Raw genomic sequence first — 21,519 nt, forward strand, 5'->3', positions numbered from 1 at the left:
GAGTAAATTTTGAGGTATCTTGATGTAATTTGGTATGTAAATTCTTAGGAACTCATTTCAGCTGGCTATTTAAAATGAACAAAATCGGACTATAACCACGCCCACTTTTTCGATATCGAAAATTTCAAAAAACTGAAAAAGTGCGATAATTTATTACCAAAGACGGATAAAGCGATGAAACTTGCTAGGTGGGTTTACCATAAGACGCAGAATAGAAAATTAGCAAAAGTTTGGACCATGGGAGTGGCAAAGCCTCCTTTTAAAAGAAGGTAATTTAAAAGTGTTGCAAGCTCTAATTTGGCAGTCGATAAAGATATCACGACGAAATTTGGCGGGAACGTTACTCCTATTACTATATGTGTTCTAAATGAGGATTCGGAAAATGGCATGACGAACACGCCCACTCTTTAAAACAAAATTTTTTAAGTCAAATTTTAACAAAAAATTACTATCTTTACAGTATATAAGTAAATTATGTCAACATTAAACGCCAGTAATGATATGGTGCAACAAAATGTCCTTCCGCTCGGCCGTTAACACGATAACTTGAGAAAAAATCGATATATCTTTACTAAGCTTAGTTCACGTACTTATCTGAAGTCACTTTATCTTGGTATTCAAAATGGGCGAAATCCGACTATGACCACGCCCACTTTTTCGATATCGAAAATTTAGCAAAATTAAAAAAATGCCATAATTCTATACCAAATACGAAAAAAGGAATGAAACATCTTGATTGGATTGGTTTTTTGACGCAAAATATAACTTTAGAAAAAACTCTGTAAAATGGGTGTGCCAGCCACCATATTAAGTAGAAGACAATGAAAAAGTTCTACAGGGCGATATCAAAAACCCTTGGAATCATGGCAGGAATACAGTTTGTGGTATTACATATATAAGGAAATTAGTGGTAGCCAACAGATGATGTTCTGGGTCACCTTGGTCCACATTTGGGTCGATATTCCGAAACTGCTTTCACATATACAACTAAGGGTCACTCCCTTTTAAAACCCTCCTTAATACCTTTCATACCCATATCGTACAAACACATTATAGAGTCACCCCTGGTCCACCTTTACGGCGATATCTCGAAACCTTTAGAACTATGGCCCACTTCCTTTTAAAATACCTTTTAATACCTTCCATTTGATGCCCATGTCATACAAACACATTCCAAGGTTAGCCTAGGTTCATTTTCCTAAATGGTAATCACCATCCCATCCCTTATTTTGCCTCCAAAGCTCTCAGCATAGTATGTAATGTTCGATTACACCCGAACTTGGCCTTCCTTACTTATTTCTTTTTAAAATTGTTTAGGTTTCGTTCCGGTTTCGGTTTGGTCGCGTTTTCGTTTTTGAAAATTACTTTGATTTGGCACAGGTGTCGATCTTGATTGCATTTTTCAGGATCATATGAATTTCTTTTCGACATCGGCTTTCATTTGGTTTTCGCTTCTAAAAGTTATTAACATTCCGTTCCGCTTACGACTTTGGTTTCGTTTATAAAACTGTTTTAATTTATCTGTTTTCTTTTTAATTTTTTAAAATTATTTAGATTTCGTTCTGGTTCCAGTTACCATTTTGGGTTTCATTTTTCAAAATGATTTAAACCTCGTTACGATTTCCGCTTTTGTCTCAATTTTGATTATCAAAGTATTCAGAGCTCATTTTGGTTTACGTTTTCGTCTTTGAAAATGATTTTAATTTCATTCCGGTTTCAGTTAAGACTTTAGTTTTGGTCTCATTTTCGTTTTCAAAATTATTTAAATCTCGTCCCGATATCGGCTTTCGCTTAGTTTTCACTTATCGTAATTATTTAGATTTCGCTCCGGTTTCGTTGTTTGTTTGTTTTTCGTTTCTCAAAATTTTTTTAGATCTCATTTCGATTTCGGTTTTAGCTTCTTTTCATATTTTAATAATATTTTATTTTTGTTTATGTTCCCGCTTTCCATAAAAAAAGATTAGTGCTCTTTAAATTATTATTCAAAGAATTCCGGAACAATCTTTTAAGGCAAATGGAGATATACCCAAAACAAAATCTTAACTAATATCGAAAATATCCCCGAAGCTTTCACCAAAAAGTTTCGAAATAGTCATCATGATCGGAGGTATTCCGCATATTATCCCTAAAATATTCATGAATAAAATCGCGAACTGACCCGAAAATAGTCCTGAATTAATATCAAAATTAATCCAAGAGTAACGCTACCGAAAATTATTGTTTCAGAGACAGTCCTAAAACAATCCGTAGTTAGTACCGAAATCGTCCCTTAAGAGAGCTAACATGATGCTTAAAAATCTTGCAAAGTAATTCCAATAACAGTACGAAAATTATCACAAAATAGTCCAAATACGGAGCGATTCCCAAAATAGTCTCAAAATACACAAAACATGGTCCTTAAAATAGTTGCGAAATTATCCGAAGAATAGTCTTGAGATACTTCTTAAATCATCCCATAAAAAGCCAAAATTATTGGATATGGACGCAAAGAAGACCCTGAAATAATACAGTATGATTCCAAAAACACACTAAAGTGGCTCCGAAATGGTTTCGAAATGATACCGAAAGCAATCGCGGAGATTATTCCGACAAAATGCCGAAATGTATCCCGAATAAATTTGAAATAGTCCCAAAATGATCCGAAACTAATTTCAAAAAAGCCCGAAATAAATCTCGAATGATATATTAAAATATACGGAATTTATGCGCTATATACGATACCGTTTTTTTTCTTCGATCTAAATTACTCGGGTTAAGATACGACAAAATAAACCGGTAAAACTGTAAGCTTTGATTTCGTTCTTTCGCTAAAATACATACCAAATTTTTTTTGCTCAAAGCAACGATTTATTTTTGCTAATGTCGTCCGATTCTCATCGAGTAAAAGTCAGCATTTTTACTTTTCGCTCATTCATAACAAAATTTTTTGGTTTCATTTCAGCCTATTGGCATCGTTATGCAAACACTTCACAATTGTGTATGTAAATAAAATAAACCACCATAAAAATATAAAACAACAAGTAAGGAAGGCTAAGTTCGGGTGTAACCGAACATTACATACTCAGCTGAGAGTTTTAGAGACAAAATAAGAGAAAATTACCATTTAGCAAAATGAACCTAGGGTAACCGTGGAATGTGTTTGTATGACATGGGTATCAAATGAAAGGTGTTAATGAGCATTTTAAAAGGGAGTGGGCCTTAGGTCTATAGGTGGACGCCTTTTCGAGATATCGCCATAAGGGTGGACCAGGGGTGACCCTAGAATGTATTTGTAGGATATGGGTATCAAATGAAAGGTGTTAATGAGGGTTTTAAAAGGGAATGGCCCTTAGTTGTATATGTGAAGGCGTTTTCCAGATATCGACCAAAATGTGGACCAGGGTGACCAAGAACATCATCTGTCGGGTACCGCTAATTTATTTATATATGTAATACTACGAACAGTATTCCTGCCTAGATTCCAGGGGCTTTTGATTTCGCCCTGCAGAACATTTTCATTTTCTTCTATTTAATATGGTAGGTGTCACACCCATTTTACTAAGTTCTTTCTAAAGTTATATTTTGCGTCAATAAACCAATCCAATTCTATTTTTCACCTCTTTTTCCGCATTTGGTATAGAATTATGGCATTTTTTCATTTTTCGTAATTTTCGATATCGAAAAAGTGGGCGTGGTCATAGTCGGATTTCGGCCATTTTTTATGCCAAGATAAAGTGAGTTCAGATAAGTACTTGAACTAAGTTTAATAAAAATATATCGATTTTTGCTCAAGTTATCGTGTTAACGGCCGAGCGGAAGGACAGACGGTTGACCGTGTATAAAAACTGGGCGTGGTTTAAACCGATTCCGCCCTTTTTCACAGAAAACAGTTACCGTCATAGAATCTATGCACCTAGCAAATCTCACAACGATTGGTAAATTTTTGTTCGACTTATGGCATTAAAAGTATTCTAGATGAATTAAATGAAAAAGGGCGGAGTTATGCCCATTTTGAAATTTTCTTTTGTCTTTGTATTTTGTTGCACCATATCATTACTGGAGTTGAATGTTGACATAATTTATTTATATACTGTAAAGATATTAAATTTTTTGTTAAAATTTGAATTTAAAAATAATTTTTTTTAAATTGGACGTGTTCGTCATCCGATTTTGTTATTTTTATTAAGCATGCATTTAGTAATAGGGGTAACGTGCCTGCCAAATTTCATCATGATATCTTCAACGACTGCGAAATTACAGATTGCAAAACTTTTAAATTACCTTCTTTTAAAAGTGGGCGATGCCACGCCCATCGTCCAAAATTTTAATAATTTTCTATTTTGCGTCATGAGGTCAACGCACCTACTAAGTTTCATCGCTTTAGCCGTCTTTGGAAATGAATTATCGCACTTTTTCGGTTTTTCGAAATTTTCGATATCGAAAAAGTGGGCGTGGTTGTAGTCCGATTTCATTCATTTTAAATAGCGATCTGAGATAAGCGCCCAGGAACATACATACCCAATTTCATCAAGATACCTCAAAATTTACTCAAGTTATCATGTTTACGGACGGACGGACGGACATGGCTAAATGAATTTCTTTTTTCACCCAGATCATTTTGATATATAGAAGTCTATATCTATCTCGATTAGTTTATGCCGTTACGGATTACCGTTATGCGAACAAAGTCTATAGAAGTCTATATCTATCTCGATTAGTTTATGCCGTTACGGATTACCGTTATGCGAACAAAGTTAATTTACTCTGTTAGATCTGCTCAGCTGAGTATAAAAATGCAATTGAACAGAATGTTAAACTTGATATTAGCGACGCGTTCGTTGTATACTCATGCACAAACATACAAATTACAATAGACTTAAGCTACGAACTCGATGTAGTTCGTTGTACATTTCTAAATTAACTTACGAGCTGCTACTGCAGCAACTTTTACTATTAATAAAATGACTATTTAGTGTTGATCTTAAATTTTGACTCAACTTGGTCAGCGTTTTTATTAGCATTTTAAATGGCAGTTATCGGTTGTGGGTGTTGTTAAAACTTTTAAAGTGCCAATAAATATCTGGTAAAACATACCGTTGTTTGGTTGGAAATTGCTTACAAGAATAGTTAAGTAGTCGCATACATTATTTTAAACAATTTTGTGCTTTTAATGTGACAACCTTCTGTTCATGTAAGTAAATAATAAACCAATATTCATTTCTATGAGTAGGATTAGGTGCGGTCGGTGAGTTGTTTAAATTTTACTACGTCTGCTTGTATTTCCAACCTAAAAGGCTATCAAACTTTACTTGAGATATATGCAAAGGGATCTGCTTAGTTTATGATCATGCATGACAAGTTATGACATCCATTAACTAACCAGACAACACAATGCAGTAATATGAAAAGGTGTTAAAAAAACGACCTTGAAATATCGAAATCATGTGACTTCAGACTTCTAAGGGCGAAATATAGAAAAGAACATAAAAGATCGATATATTTATAGGCTTCTACGCGTTGGCGATGACAAGTACCAAAGAAGATTTAATGATGAGCTGTACGAGCTATGCGTACACATCAACATAGTCCAGCAAACTGATAAGCAGCGGCTACGCTTGCTGGGCCATGTTATGCGAATGAAAGATGACGCTACGGGTAAGAAAGTTTTTTTATCGGAACCCGCCTATGGAATCAGAGGAAGAGGGCGGCACCAATTCCGAAAGGAGGAGCGGGTGGAAAACGATTTAAACTCCCTTGGTGTGACCAATTGGCGCCTGTAGGCAGAGCGAAGAAATGACTGGCGCACCTTGTTGGACGGCCATAACAGTTTAAACGGTTAGGCGCCAACTATGTAAGTAGAACCGCTGGGGTGGGAAAGCCCTTTCGTTAGATTTGGTTTGAAGTAACTGTTACTTTCGACTATTCGTTTGCTTGGGTAGTATGCCATATTTGCTCTGTCTATACTCCTTTCTATATTTTGTTTCCAATTAAGACTGCTATCTTTATCCTTAAGAGTGCCGTTGAATAAGGATTACAAAAATATTTGAGGCAGACTCTAATGACTGGTCTAACTTTCGTTTAGCCGGGATTGTGACTTAATCCTATTATAGTGGTCCAACTTCCGATGAGTCTTTCTGAAATTTTGCTAAAGGAATATATCGCAGGCTGTGTCCATAACAATAAGTGGCGAACACCTCTTTAGAGTTTGCCTCCTACATAGACTGACTTTGAATTGTTTCGACGAAACCAGGCTAATCCTGTTCATGTGTCCGCACCACGTGGGACCGCCGTTAGGCATACCGTCATGGGGGCGAAAGACGATTTAGTCGCCACTACTTCGTATGCGCTCCCTTTCAGCATGCATCATTTTCGTCATTACTATAAAGGGCATCTTGCTTACAGCAGTCCAACAATATATTTGTCCGCACATTCGTGGAACTAAATTCCTAACGGAAGGCTCCTCTCCAAAACTCTGTGTACAGAGAGTCTTTCGCCGTGAAAACGAGGGCAGGGAAACATTACATGTTTTGCGCTTTCCAATTCGAAGGGACAGTGTGGACAGAAAGGATCCTCCTCTATCCCAGGCTTATGTAGATATGCCTTGAAGCCGCCGTGCCCGCTCAATATCTGTGTGAGGTGGTAATTTAGTTCGCCGTGTTTTCGCTCGTACCATTACGCTTTATTCCGGACTAGCATGAAGGTCCAGCGCCCTTTTCTCGAATATTTACTACCGTTTTTGCCACCTAACTATTGTTCGTCAGCTTGCGCTTTTCTTAGCATCTTCAGATGGTCGGCTGATTCCAATGCCATACAGATCGGCCATTTCACCCGAGAGTATATCTACTAGGATTTTCCTGGATAAAACATGGATCGCGTCGTCGGACACCGTCCATTAAGCACATGCTTTCGTATAGCAGTAATGCGGTAGGCTGCTAGTATATCTTTTGGTGGACCATTTTAGATCCCTGCCATACTGGTGCTGCATATAATATTATAGAGCTGGTTACTTTGGATAATAGCTGACGGGTAGCTTCGCCTGGGCCGCCGATGTTGGGCTTTATTCGCGTTAGGACTCCACTAACTCTAGAAAATTCCCCCCCGCCCCCCAACGCCCTGAAGTGCTCCTTAAAAGTTAGTTTTGAGTCAATGGTTACTCCTAAATATTTCAAAACCATTTATTTGATAATCTCCTATGGTTAGGAGTAACTCATCCACAGTCCGCTTTGTCCGTTATCTACCTATGAGCGAAAAACAACACTGAAGATGGTATTATGCCTAATCCAGTTTGTCACCAAAAGTCATTTTTTAAAGATGCATCTCATTGCATAATTTATGTCCCACCGTGAGCCCTCAAACATTAGTAAAAGAGTCAAGAAGTTCTACGTCCCTTTATTTTTTCAAGGCTATATTGGAAAATATAGATTTTAAAAATGACAATAAAATTATCACAAGCTTAACGTAATTGCTTGAAAAAGGCGTTCAAACAGTCAATCATGAATGCTTATTAGTAATTAATTGCCACACCATGTGATGCATTAATAGTTTTATAAGAAATTAACTTGAATTCTTTTATGGTCACAAAACCGGGTTTAAAAAAAGATAATCGCCCTTTTCCTAATACAACACACATACACCACTACACATACCTAACCATATCGTTATACCCAGTTTTAGTGTGAGTTACTTTTTATAGTCAAAGATGACAGCATTTCACACATAAATATATAATTACAGGTTACAATGGTGAAACAGTAAGTAATAAAGTATTTGCTAATTAATGACAAGCTTTTATTTATTGTAAAAAAAAATGTGGTTTTTAATTACTTTCTCTCCAAGAGAAAAAATCTGTAACGAACGTTACACCCACTCTGACCACAAACGATCAAACATCTCTGCCGCATTTCTGCACCTGTCGTTAAGGTAAAAAGTTTAAGTGGATTAAAAAACCGAGAACGGGGAGATAGTTAAAGTAAACGTGAAGATGAATATAGCACATGTAATACACAAACAAAGGCATAGCATGCATTTTTATGCACATAACATACATACTCATTCATAATTTCTCACCAAAAAAATAGTCAGCTGTGTAAAGGCTTATTTATTTTGAGCGCTGACAACATAAGTTCAAAAATTCCTTAGAAGCTTAGATTAGGCATAGTTTCTCATTTTTTTCATGTACGAACAAGTAATGAAGGCTAAGTTCGGGTGTAACCGAACATTACATACTCAGCTGAGAGCTTTGGAGATAAAATCAGGGAAAATCACCATTTAGCAAAATGAACCTAGGGTAACCCTGGAATGTGTTTGTATGACATGGGTATCAAATGGAAGGTATTATAGAGTATTTTAAAAGCGCGTGGGCGGGATATCGCTATAAAAGTGGACCAGGGGTGACTCTAGAATGTGTGTTGTACGCTATGGGTATCAAATTAAAGGTGTTAATGAGGGTTTTTAAAGGGAGTGAGCTGTAGTTCTATGGGTGGACGCCTTTTCGAGATACCGCCATAAAAGTGGACCAGGGGTGATTCTAGAATGTGTTTGTACGATATGGGTATCAAATTAAAGGTGTTAGTGAGGTTTTTAAAAGGGAGTAGTCCTTAGTTGTATATGTGAAGGCGTTTTTGAGATATCGACCAAAATGTTGATCAGGTTGATCCAGAACATCATTTGTCGGGTACCGCTAATTTATTTATACATGTAATGTCACGAACGGTATTCCTGCCAAGATTCCAAGTGCTTTTGGTTTCGCCCTCCAGAACTTTTTCATTTTCTTCCACTTAATATGGTAAGTGTCACACCCATTGTAGTTCCAATATTGATATAAATAAAGGAACTATTTTAATGTGAAAATTAAAAAGTAAAATAAATGTAAGGCGCGATAACCTCCGAAGATATCTAAGGCCGAGCTTCTCTTCCAATTTGCGTCGTGCTCCTCTTGATTTTCCCTACAAATTGGCCGGACGGGACCTACATGTTTTATGCCGACTCCGAACGGCATCTGCAAGGCAGATGAGTTTTCACTGAGAGCTTTTCATGGCAGAAATACACCCGGAGCGCTTGCCAAACACTGCCAAGGGGCGACCCCGCTTAGAAAAATTTTCTTCTAATTGAAAAACCTTATTTCTAAAATTTTGATGTTGCTTTGCCCGGGAGTTGAACCCAGGGCATACGGTGTGATAGGCGGAGCACGCTACCATCACACCACGGTGGCCGCGTGTGAAAATTAATATATTTTATTAACGCTTAAAAATCGTTTGTACATTAATCGAATTTTCACAAGAATGAAAATTTTTGAAGTAAACAAAATTCAAAATTGAAAATTAAAAATACATGAATCCATTTAAAAAATAACAAAATTACAAAGTAAAATATTGTAAAGTTAAAATTATAAACAAAACCTACAATGCTCCCCCTTCAAGAAAAATCAACAAATCAAACAAAATTAAAAGTAACTCTCTTTTTAAGTGTATTGTTAGTGTTGTTTGTATCTGTTGTTTCAATTATTGCTGGTTTTAATCTGTAAATTGGAATAGTTTTAATAGTATCATTGATTTCCAATTTAAAATTTTTTTGTTCTTTTTCCACAATTTTCTAAGGTCCCTCATATGGTTGCTGTAATGAGCATTTATCTATAACTCGAACAAATGCAAATTTACAAGTTTGAAGATCTTTTGGAACATAAATTCCTGTATCACAATTTCTATGATGACTTAAATTTGATTTAATATTCCAAAAATGTTCACGTAAACTACTTAAAATTTCAGTTGATGAACTATTCTCAGTTGATGGAGCAACAAGTTCCCCCGGTAAACGTACATTTTGACCAAAAACCATTTCCGCCGGTGTAGCTGAAATATCCTCTTTGTAAATGGATCGCAACCCAAGTAGTATGACAGGTAACTCATCATACCAATTGTTTGGTCCATCTGTAGTCCTTATAGTAAATTTTAGCTGCCTATGAAACCTTTCAACCATACCATTTCCTTGAGGATGATAAGCCGAAGTAGTAATATGATGACTACCGAGTAATTTGGTTAACTCTAAAAAAATTTTGATGTGAATTGGCTACCTTGGTCGGTGATTATTTTCAATGGAACTCCAAAACGAGATACATATTCTTTGAAAAATTTGTTCGCAATTGTTGACGCTGAAATATCTTTTAGAGCATATGCCTCTGGCCAACGAGTAAATCTATCAATTATTGTTAAAATAAAACGATGTCCTTTCGAAATAGGTAACGGTCTAACTATATCTAGATGTATATGCTCAAATCTATTCTTAGGAATGGGAATTTTGACAACAGTAGACTTTGTGTGACGATAAACTTTGGATTTTTGACAGTTTAGACACTCTTTTGACCAACTATTAATATCTTAGTCATGTTAGGCCAAAAATATTTTTTAATTATGAGTCGTCGTGTAGCTCTTGTACCAGGATATGCAATTCCATGCAGCATATCAAATACCGTCTTCCGTAATTTACTCGGTACAAATGGTCTAGGTGTATCTCCAGAAACTTCACACAAAATATTAAAATTTAAAATAGGTATATTAATTAACTTCAAATTTAAAAATTGTATTTTAGATATTAGTTCGTTTAAATCACTGTCATTTTGTTGTTCGCTTTGTAAAATTTTGAAATTCAGCTCTGTATTGTGTATTGCATTAACCTCGAAAGCTCTAGATAGCGTATCTGCTACAACATTGGATTCTCCTTTAATGTATTGTATGTCATCAGAAAATTGTGCCATAAACTCCAAATGTCTCGTTTGTCTGGGACTCCGTTCTGTTTTTGAATTTAAAGCTGTAGTTAAAGGTTTGTGGTCCGTAAAAACTGTAATTTGTCGTCCTTCCAAAAGATATCGAAAATTTTTTATATTTAAATAAATTGCCAATAATTCCCTATCAAATGCGCTGTACTTAATTTCGGTTGGAGAAAGTTTTTTAGAAAAGAATGCAAGAGGTTCATTTTTGTTATTATACGTTTGATGTATAACACCACCAATAGCCGTATTAGATGCATCTACTGTTAAAGATAATTTGGCATCTTTGTTAAAATGATTTAACAATATCGTAGATGCAAATTTATCCTTAATGCATTCAAAAGCTTCTCTCGATATATCGTCCCGTATTAAAGTTTTGTCACGTTTCTTACTTGTTCTGATAATTAGATCATAACTTTTGTTCGTAAATTCTGCTAATTTTGGAATATATCTATGGTAATAGTTTACCATGCCTATAAATTTTTGGGCTTGCTTAACTGATTTCGGACGTTCGAAATTGCGAATAGCTGCTACATTTTCGTCAGAAGGTCGAATACCTGTACCAGAAATATTATGTCCTAAAAAGTCTATATTTGATACGCCAAAAGTACATTTACTTGGTTTAATGTTTAAACCGTACTCTGAAAGGCGTTGAAAAAGTATTCGCAAATGTTTTAAATGTTGTTCTTCGTCTTTACTTGCAATAAGTAAGTCGTCGATATAATAATATACAAAATCTAAGTTACTGACTATTTCGTTAATGAATCTTTGGAAAGTTTGTGCAGAATTTCTAAGTCCGAGGGGCATTCGCATGAATTCAAACATACCGAAAGGAGTTGTAATCGCAGTTTTATAAATGTCTTCCTCAGCCATAGGAATTTGGTGATATGCTCTAAGTCTAATTTCGAAAATATATTTTTATTACGAAGATTCATTTTAAAATCTTGTATGGGTGGTAAAGGATAACGATCCGGCACAGTTACAATATTTAATCTCCTAAAATCACCGCAAGGACGCCAATCATTCAACTCTTTTTTAGGTACTAAGTGAAGTGGAGATGCTACTGAAGAATTTGAAGGCCGACAAATGCCTGTTTTAACTAAAAAATCAAATTCCGTTTTAGCAACTTTGTATTTTATCGGATCTAAGCGCCTGGGTCTAGAAAATGGAAGACTACCTTCCGTTACAAGTCGATGTACTGTTGTATGTTTAACAGGTTTCGTATAATCTGGTTCTGCAATAAGTGACGGAAACTCTCTTAATAATTTCGTAAATTTATTATCAACCGCAAATAACTTTGGTAAAGGAATGTCACAAAAAGAAGAAAAGGTATTGACCGAAAGATTGGTTAAGGGATCTACTAAGCGCATATGTTTCATATCAATAAGGAGACCATATTTACAAAGAAAGTCTGCTCCAATTATTGGCTTAGATATATCTGCTATCAAAAATGTAAAGGGAAATTCACGTCTTAAACCTAAATTTACGTTTAAAAGCCTTTTCCCGTATGTGGAAATTGTTGAACCATTAGCTGCTGTAAGAATTATATCTGTACGTTTCGTATGTGGAAATTTACATAATGGTAACACTGAAATTTCTGCTCCACTATCGATCAAAAAATGAAGTTTATTATCTTTATCAAAAATGAACAAGCGACGAGTTGAAAATTCCAATTTACCGTTGTTCGTCGATGCAACAACGGTTGAATTTAATTTGTTGAATCATTATTTTTATTATAAGAACACGGTTGTTCACAATTTCGGGCATTACTTCCAAACTTGTAGTGAAATCTACACAGCCAATTTGGATTATTACGCGAATTGGAACGACGTCTAAATGAATTTCTAAAATAATTTCTGGAATTCGACCGTGATCTAGATTGATTTTGATAAACTTGAGTTTTTATTTCACCTAGGTCTGAAATAAAGTTGAAGCCTTGGAGCAGCCAGCGTTGGTTAAAACCATCCGCCTTAAAAATAAGCTTGGGAGAAAGTGCGCTCAATATTCGTCCAATACGAGGTTTCGTAATCGGTATAGAGGCTTATGTAAAAAGTTAAGGAAAGAAGTCCGTTTTGAACGCGACAGTTTCTATAGAAATGAGTTCAGAGCATCGTATGGGAACCCAAAGAAGGAATGGAAGGTAATGTTTTTAATCGGGGTTCTAAATCAGTCGACTCATCAATTATTTTATTACAAAGTGGTGTAAACATTTCTGATCCCAAAATTGTAGCAAATCTCTTTAACTGTCACTTTTCTTCAGTCGGTCTAACTCACACAATTGCATGCACATGCGAAACTTCGATGATTAACCCTATATTTTCGACCTCAGGCAGCAGTTTTTACTTTGTACCTTTTACCGGCGCTGAAATATTAAAGGCAGTTAATTCTTTAGATAACTCCAGATCGTGTGGCTCTGATGGAATTTCCAATCAGGTTTTGAAAAATGTCGCTTTAAATTTAGTCGATATTTTAGTTTATTTGTTTAACAAGAGCATCTTTTCTGGAATTTTTGCTACTGACTTGAAATGTGCTGTAGTCATTCCCTTATTTAAAAAGGGTGACAAAAAGGATATAAACAATTACCGACCAATTTCTTTGCTCTCTTCCATCTCGAAAACTTTTGAAAAGCTTGTTAAACGTAGAATTCTTGAATTTCTTAACAACAAAAATTTTTTCAGCCCGATGCAATTTGGTTTTCGATGTGGACGTTCCACCGAAGATGCCCTCTTGAACTTTTGTTCCTTTATATATAGCGAGTTAGACAAAAAAAAAGAACTGTGCTGGCCTATTCGTAGATATCACGAAAGCATTTGATATGGTAGATCACCAAATCTTGTTAAATAAATTACATTGCGTGGGCTTTCGTGGCTTTATGTATAACTGGTTGAAATCTTACTTATCAGGAAGAGCGCAAAAAGTTAAGTTTGGCAGTTGTTTCAGTGTTTCTGTTACTATTGACCTGGGAGTACCCCAAGGTTCTGTCTTAGGTCCGACATTGTTCTTAGTTTATTTCAATTCCTTATTTTCCTTGCCCTTTTTTGGGAAGGTTACCGCGTTTGCAGATGACCTTGCTATAGCCTATAGTTCAACGAACTATCTAGATTTGGAGCAGGTGTCAACTATGATGTTCATCTGTTGAGAGTGTGGTTTGCTACACATAAAATGATTGTTAGCAGGAAAACACAGATGATGTATTTCGATTTACATCGATATTGATATTATATTCCACGCCACTGACTGCGAACATTTTGCTCTAAACAATTTGTTGTGCTCTGGAACGTGGTATAATTCTGAAACAACTTGTAGCGACAAGTGTTTTCCAATTGAAAGAGTTAAAGTCTTCCAATATCTGGGAATTTCTGTGGACCAATCCTTAAGTTGGTCAACACATATTTCTCGCCTGAAGTCCTACATGCGATCCACGGTTCGCTATTTTTATAGTCTGAGGAAGATATGTTCAAACGCAACGCTTAGAACAATCTACTACGCGTTGGTTCACTCAAGGCTTCAATATGGCATATGCTGTGGGGGGAGGGGGGGGGGGGGGGGGGGGGGGGGGGGGGGGTGCTTCTCACAATAATATCCAGCAACTTTTTATTACTAAAAAATTTTTCATAAGGAAGATATGCAACGTTAACCGTTTTCACCACAGCATGGACTTATTCAGGGAAATGAAAATTCTTCCGGTAAAGCACATGTACTATTATAAAACGTTAAAAATATTTTTTATTCGCTGTGGGTATTTACACAGCCTCGTCTCTGATAATTATAACTTAAGGCAAAACTCACTGGGACTTGTTGTTGTTCCCACTTCTCGTACTACTCACTTTAATAACTTCTTTACTATCGTTTCTTGTAAAGTCTTCATTAAGATACCTGTGACTATGCGTGTCATTAGGAATTTGCGAGAATTTTTAAAAAATGTTAAATCATTTTTATTAGAGCTGTCACACGACGAGATCAAAACTTTGCTGAACCCTGTCACTTAGTGAATTGAAACCAAAATTGTTATTTTTAATGCTTTATTATTTTCATTATTTAACTCATTGAACTTATGGATTATCTTTACCTTCACCCCACACATATCGTACATGTTCATTATTCTTAATTTGTGACGGCATTCAACACTAAAATTGCATACTATTTTACTGAATGCCTTAACTTTCTTTCATTTATTAATAATTTTTTAAGTTAAGTTCCTATTGTATACATATATGTGTAAAAAACTTATTGAAAGAATGAATAAATCTAATCTAAATCTAATCTAATCTAATTGTAAAGAAAGTTTTTGAAAATTTTCAAACATCAAAGAAGTAGTTTTTACCAAATTTTCAACAACAGAATTTTGCGCTACTGAATTCGAAACCGCGTTAACCGAATATACTTCATTTTTATTTATGACTTCCCAAATATTATCAGCGAGATTTGTCAATTCATTTATATTAGTTGAATTGGAACTAGCTAAAATCGCACTTAAATTTTTGGGAAGTTTTCTTATCCAAATCTTTTTAAGAATATTTTCACTGAAATTTGAACCGGCAAGTAAAATCAATGATCGATAAAATTCTGAGGGTTTACGATCTCCCATGTCAGAATCACTAAAAATGTTATCTAGCTTCGAACTTTCACTTAATGAATGCCTTCCTATTAAGATTTTCTTAAGTTCAGAAACTTATTAACTTGGGGGGGGGGGGGGGGGGGGGGGGGGGGGGATTTTGAATAAAATCTAAAACCGTTAAAATTACTTCCTGTGGAAGTGCGGTAATAATATGTTCATATTTTGTGTTTTCTTGCGTTATATTTTTAGTAATAAATTGTGTTTCTGCATGGATAAACCAAGCTTCTGGACAACTAGTCCAAAATTGTGGAAGTTTAATTGATGTTGTGGAAATTTCATTTAATCTTATATTTTCGTAAGGATTCGAAATATGATCAGAAAAATTCTCATTCGGTAAATCAATTAGTGAGTCATTTAAATTGTTTGTGAGTGTAGTTTGTATGTTGTGTGTATTGTTGTGTGGGGAGTGAAACATATTAACCGTTTTGAAAAAGAAAGTTAGAGAATAAAATAGCAAATTTGACAAGGGATGACAAAAAGTCGTTCCCTGTTAGAAAATCAATAAAACAAAATTAATCTAAATCAGTAAAATAGTTATATAATTTATATTAAATAAATACTATACTGAATTGAAAGAAGAGTTCACAATTTAAAATTTTTCAATTTTGCTACTACCTTATGGAATGTAAATAGTCCTATATAATTACCAATTGAATGTAAATAAATTGACTTAATTACTCGAGATTTAGTATCTTAACCAGAAAAGGACAATTCAAAAATAACAAGATTCGAAACCAAACACAAAAATAGTATATTTAATAGTTAAACAAATATATATGTAAATATAAAGAATTGATCTCACCAATATGAAATTGTTTTTGAGATGCAGGAAGATGAAATTGTTGCTAGTAGTGTATCAGAAGTATCATTTACGTTGTGTTATTCTTACTTTATTAACAATAACGGTAGCGAAAGTGACGGAAGTGTTATTGATAACATCAGAGGTTGTTAAGGTTGATATAATCAATGGTCGTTATTGCTATGAAACCAGCTCTATCTCAATTCTAGGCGCAGCAACATAGACGGTATGTACGAAGACGCACACAGCTAATAGCGTTGAGAACAATAATCGTAGTGACCAATTGTGAATGAAATGTTTGTATATCGTCATAAAATTTGTTGTAATATAAGCTTCTCAATGTATCTGCAACTGCATCTAGAATTTTGCTGTAATATTAGCTCTTCTATGTATCTGCAACTGCATCTGTTGTAATATTAGTCGTATGTTAAACCGTTATAATGCCAAGAAATTATATACGATGACCGATATGGATACGACTATTATTAATCTAATTTTCACAAGAACGACAATTTTTGAAGTAAACAAAATTGAAAATTGAAAATTAAAAATACATGAATACATTTAAAAAATAATAAAATTACAAAGTTAAAAATTGTAAAGTTAAAATTATAAACAAACTCTACACCCATTTTACAAAGTTTTTTCTAAAGTTATATTTTGCGTCAATAAACCAATTCAATTTACCTTTTTCATCTCTTTTTTCATACAGAATTATGGCATCTTTTTCATTTTTCGTAATTTTCGAAAAAGTGTGCGTGGTCATAGTCGGATTTCGGCTATTTTTTATAACAAAATAAAGTGATTTCAGATAAGGACGTGAACTAAGTTTAGTAAAGATAGATCGATTTTTGCTCAAGTTATCGTGTTAACGGCCGAGCGGAAGGACAGACGGACGACTGTAAATAAAAACTGGGCGTGGATTCAACCGATTTCGCCCATTTTCACAGAAAACAGTTATCGTCATAGAATCTATACACCTATCAAATCCCACAAGGATTGGTAAAATTTTGATCGACTTATGGCATTAAAAGTATTCTAGACGAAGCCACGCCCATTTTGAAATTTTCTTTTATTTTTGTATTTTGTTGCACCATATCATTACTGGAGTTGAATGTTGACATAATTTACTTTTATGCTGTAAAGACATTAAATTTTTTGTTAAAATTTGAATTTAAAAAAATTTTTTTTTAAAAGTGGGCGTGTTGGTCATCCGATTTTGCTAATTTTTATTTAGCATACATATAGTAATAGGAGTAACGTGGCTGCCAAATATTATCATTATATCTTCAACGACTGCTAAATTACAACTTGCAAAACTTTTAAATTACCTTCTTTTAAAAGTGCAAGATGCCACGCCCATTGTCCAAAATTTTACTAATTTTCTATTTTGCGTCATACGGTCAACGCACCTACCAAGTTTCATCGCTTTATCCGTCTTTGGTAAAGAATTATCGCACTTTTTCGGTTTTTCGAAATTTTCGATATCGAAAAAGTGGGCGTGGTTGTAATCCGATTTCATTCGTTTTAAATAGCGATCTGAGATGAGCACCCAGGAACCTACATACCAAATTTCATCAGGATACCTCAAAATCTACTCAAGTTATCGTGTTTACGGACGAACGGACAGACGGACGGACGGACGGACATGGCTAAATGAATTTCTCTTTTCGCCCAGATCATTTTGATATATAGAAGTCTATATCTATCTCGATTAGTTTATGCCGTTACGGATTACCGTTATGCGAACAAAATTAATATACTCTGTGAGCTCTGCTCAGCTGAGTATGAAAACAGCCTTATGACGTCCATACGGAACCTCCCACTCGTGGTTTACCTTCTCATGTGTAGTTCAGTCCCGAACTACGTGCCAAATTTCATCCAATTCCATATCGTCGCCTTCTAGCCATAAACAAGAATTTGCAAAATTCAAAATTTGGGAAATCAAGTTTTAAAGCTACTTTTTTTCAAAAAAAGTTTACTCGGGATTTTAATATAATGTAACGAATCTTAGGAAATTCTTGATTATCCTGCACCTTCTGTTATAGTTTGAATTAACAACTCAAATATTCAGTATAGCAAAACGTTCTTTTTTCACAACACTACTGTTGTAGAAGTACTCCACAACTAAGTTACTCAATTATGGCGCGCTAAAATCAAACTGATTCATTATTCATCAGTTTGCGCTGCTTTTATACTCTCAGTTGCCTCGTTGGCCTATTTCTGCTAGGGTCTAGATTTTTTACGAACAGCTGCTTATTTATTTTTAATTTCTGTATCTGATCTTCACGTTTGTCTTATAGTTATATGCGTCTATATGTGTGAGTAATAACTTCTGACCTTAAATGACGATTACATGATATGTGACTGTTTCTCTTTCTTCTTCGCTCTTCGCTTTGTTAATTACATGTGTGTGTGTGCTTGCTTGCTTTTCTGTTGTTGTGCATTATGCTAATTATAGCCATACGGCCGCGGTGTTGTGGTTATAGCCTGTTCCACCTACCACAAAATCTTTAAACAAGTTTTTTTTCAATTAGTCTCTCTAGGCGGGGTCGCCCCACGGCAGTGATTTAGAAAATATTCCGAATGTATTTCTGGCTGAAAACTTCTCAGTGAAAACTCATCCGCCTTGCAGATACCGTTCGTGGTCAGCTTAAAACACGTAGAACCCGTCCATGGAATAAAAACAGATTCCGAGAGCAGAACACGTCAAGTGACGCAGAATTGAAGTTTAAGGATACCAGGCGGTTTTTATTATCAGAGACGGACGGAGTGGTAAGGTGAGATGATCGGTGCTCGGCACCTACTAAGAAACCAGGGAACAACTCAGGGCACTAAAGGGTCGCAGTTATTAGTAGGAAAGTAATAAAAAAGTTTGGGGCTACAACCGCTGCTCGAAGACGAGGCGACTGAGGGCGTCTCAGTAACAGATTCGTAGGGAGAGGACTAGTTGCCCAAATATAAGTTCCACAGAAATTCGTGTTTGCAGCATCATTCCGCAACTGTAGAATCGGTTCATAGCTGAATTAGGAGCTAAGGAGGAATGTTGTCCGGATACTAGATAACCTCAAGCAACTGAAAGCGTCTTACTTATCAAGTGGAGGATTTTAAGTCCCAGACCAGTTCTCCCCTTCACTCATCTGGACATGTGGAAAAAAAGAGTTCCTCAAAGAATAACAGTGGAATTCATATTGTAGCGCTATTGCCACTCCCTCCCTCTTCGACTTCCATCTTTACGTTCTTTAACCTTTTTCTTCTCTTCTTCCTGCTCTGCCTTTTCCGTTCCCTTTCTATATCCTTTTTCTTCTTCTTTTGTTCTACATTTCTTATTAATCTTCCTGTTATTGTGTTCCTATTTCTTTTACTCCTTTTCCTCTTCTTGCTACCTTTCTTTCCTTTTTATACTCTTTAAGAATTGTTTCTGGAGAGGTATCGAATTTGGAATTTTTTCTCTCTTTCTCTTCATATTCTTTTTGCTGTTTCCCTTCTTTTCTTCTTGCAATTAATATTCAATTGTGCACACTCAATTCACAACCTATTCTTTTTCTCTTTAGTTTAGTTGTCCCTGAGCATTTGGCGCAGTAACGTCGATTGTGTGTGTCGCTCGCAATGTTGACGAATGTTGTCCATATGTATATTAGGTTTACATATTTTGTAAACCAAAATATGTATTAGGAGGTGTTTATTGTGCAAAAAACTGTATCTTAGGATAAACCTTTATTTTACCGAGTGTGGCAAAAACTAAAAAAAATCATAACAAACGATTTTATCTTATTGCTTGCTGATAAGCGAATAAACAACACAAAACGATGCATCAAGTGATGTGCGCGATCATCGCGCTCTCACTAACACATCTGCATTTTCATTTTGCCGACGTCTGCTCTAACTGATTACCTTGCTTAGTGATTCTCTCGTAATTTTAACTCTTGCTTTTCTCCATTTATTTACTCTTGCTTCTCGCCCAGCTGCTCACCATCTGCCTCTCTCTTTCACTCTCCCTCTACACCCGGGGTGGGTCCTATACCCTTTGTTTTATTTCAATTTCCCACGCCGTTTTCCTTTCCTTTTCTGTTTCCTATACTATTCCTTTTCCTTACCTTTTCTCCTTACAAAAATCTTTCGGTTATTGGTGCCAATTTAGCGATTTCTCTTTTTTTACAGCACTCAACAAAATTTTTTGCTGGGTTAGAAGCACCTAATACGTGCTGGTATGTATGTATGTAGTACTCGTTGTATAGGCACGTGTTTGCTGTTGTAATTACCATTTAATGTTGTTAACTGTTACCAGTTTGCTTGGTAATACCCACTCACAACCACTCAACTTTTAACACAATAAAATGCATAAAATAATTATTGACTTATCCGTATTGTATGTGACTACACTTTTGCTGGGATGAATTGATTATGCATTGTCTCGGCAATATTTAAGATTAAGCTGATTGTTTAAGATTTATGGCGATTTACGAAAACTTTTACAACAACAAACTATTTTTTTTCTTTTGCATGTTATATTACGCTTATGACTAATGAATAATTAACTTTTTTTTCCTCCTTTATTATCTTTCATTTAAGGTCCGCCTGCGGCGTATTACAGCACTAGCAGCAGTACCGGATTCCATATACCAACCGATTATACGGCGTTCAATTACTTTAGAAGTCCGTACGCACATCAATTTACTTTGCTTTGATTGCGCCACGAATCAGTCATAGTTATTTAAACATATTTACAATAATAATATTCTAAAAGTGTTTTAAATACTAACTTAGTTAAAGGAATGTTAATGCAAAAAACGAAATGTAGACGAATTAAAAACTGTTACAATTAAACGAAAAAAATTGGTTATTCTTTTTTATAATGATAACGTTTCCGAAATTACCTCGGAATAGTTTAAGAGATCATTGGAACTACATCGTAATAGTCTATAAGAAGATGGCTGTATAATTTCGGGTCCATTTGGAAACTGTCTCCAGATCATTTCGCGAATGCTCCTGAAACTATAGCGGGACAACTGGTTGTTTTTTTGAAACAGTTATTTTTTTAAACAGTTTTTATTGTTATAACCCTGAATCTTTTCGACCTAGACTTATATGGAGGAATTCCAAATGTAAACGTGGCGTAAGTGCAGGCATGCTTAACCAACGAACCGATATCATTTCGTTACGATAATTAACGTTAATAAATGAAACAAAGTCATTTCGTTTCGTTTATTAACGTTAAGAACGTGAAATTAACGAAATGATTTCGTTTCGTTTTCTGCCGTATCAAAACGGAATCAAATCGTTTATGTTGATTATTAATTTCAAACTATGCTGGCAAAGCGGATTGATGGCGGAGTCATTAAAGGTGAAAGCATTAGCCAA

The 21,519-nt window shown here is 35.2% G+C and overlaps 1 protein-coding gene across 2 annotated transcripts in view; it reads left to right on the forward strand.

Annotated features, from left to right (window-relative positions):
• Positions 1-20,994, forward strand: part of LOC137238353 (uncharacterized) — a 99,395-nt gene extending 78,401 nt beyond the window's left edge. For both annotated transcript variants that reach the window (XM_067763220.1, XM_067763221.1), the window contains exon 4: positions 20,731-20,994. In XM_067763220.1, coding sequence (XP_067619321.1) covers positions 20,731-20,846 — 116 coding nt within the window. In that variant the 3' untranslated portion in view covers positions 20,847-20,994. The remainder of the gene's footprint in view (positions 1-20,730) is intronic.
• The last annotated feature ends 525 nt before the right edge of the window (positions 20,995-21,519 follow it).

This window comes from Eurosta solidaginis, chromosome 1 (genome assembly GCF_040869045.1).
Source record: "Eurosta solidaginis isolate ZX-2024a chromosome 1, ASM4086904v1, whole genome shotgun sequence".
NCBI lineage: Eukaryota > Metazoa > Arthropoda > Insecta > Diptera > Tephritidae > Eurosta > Eurosta solidaginis.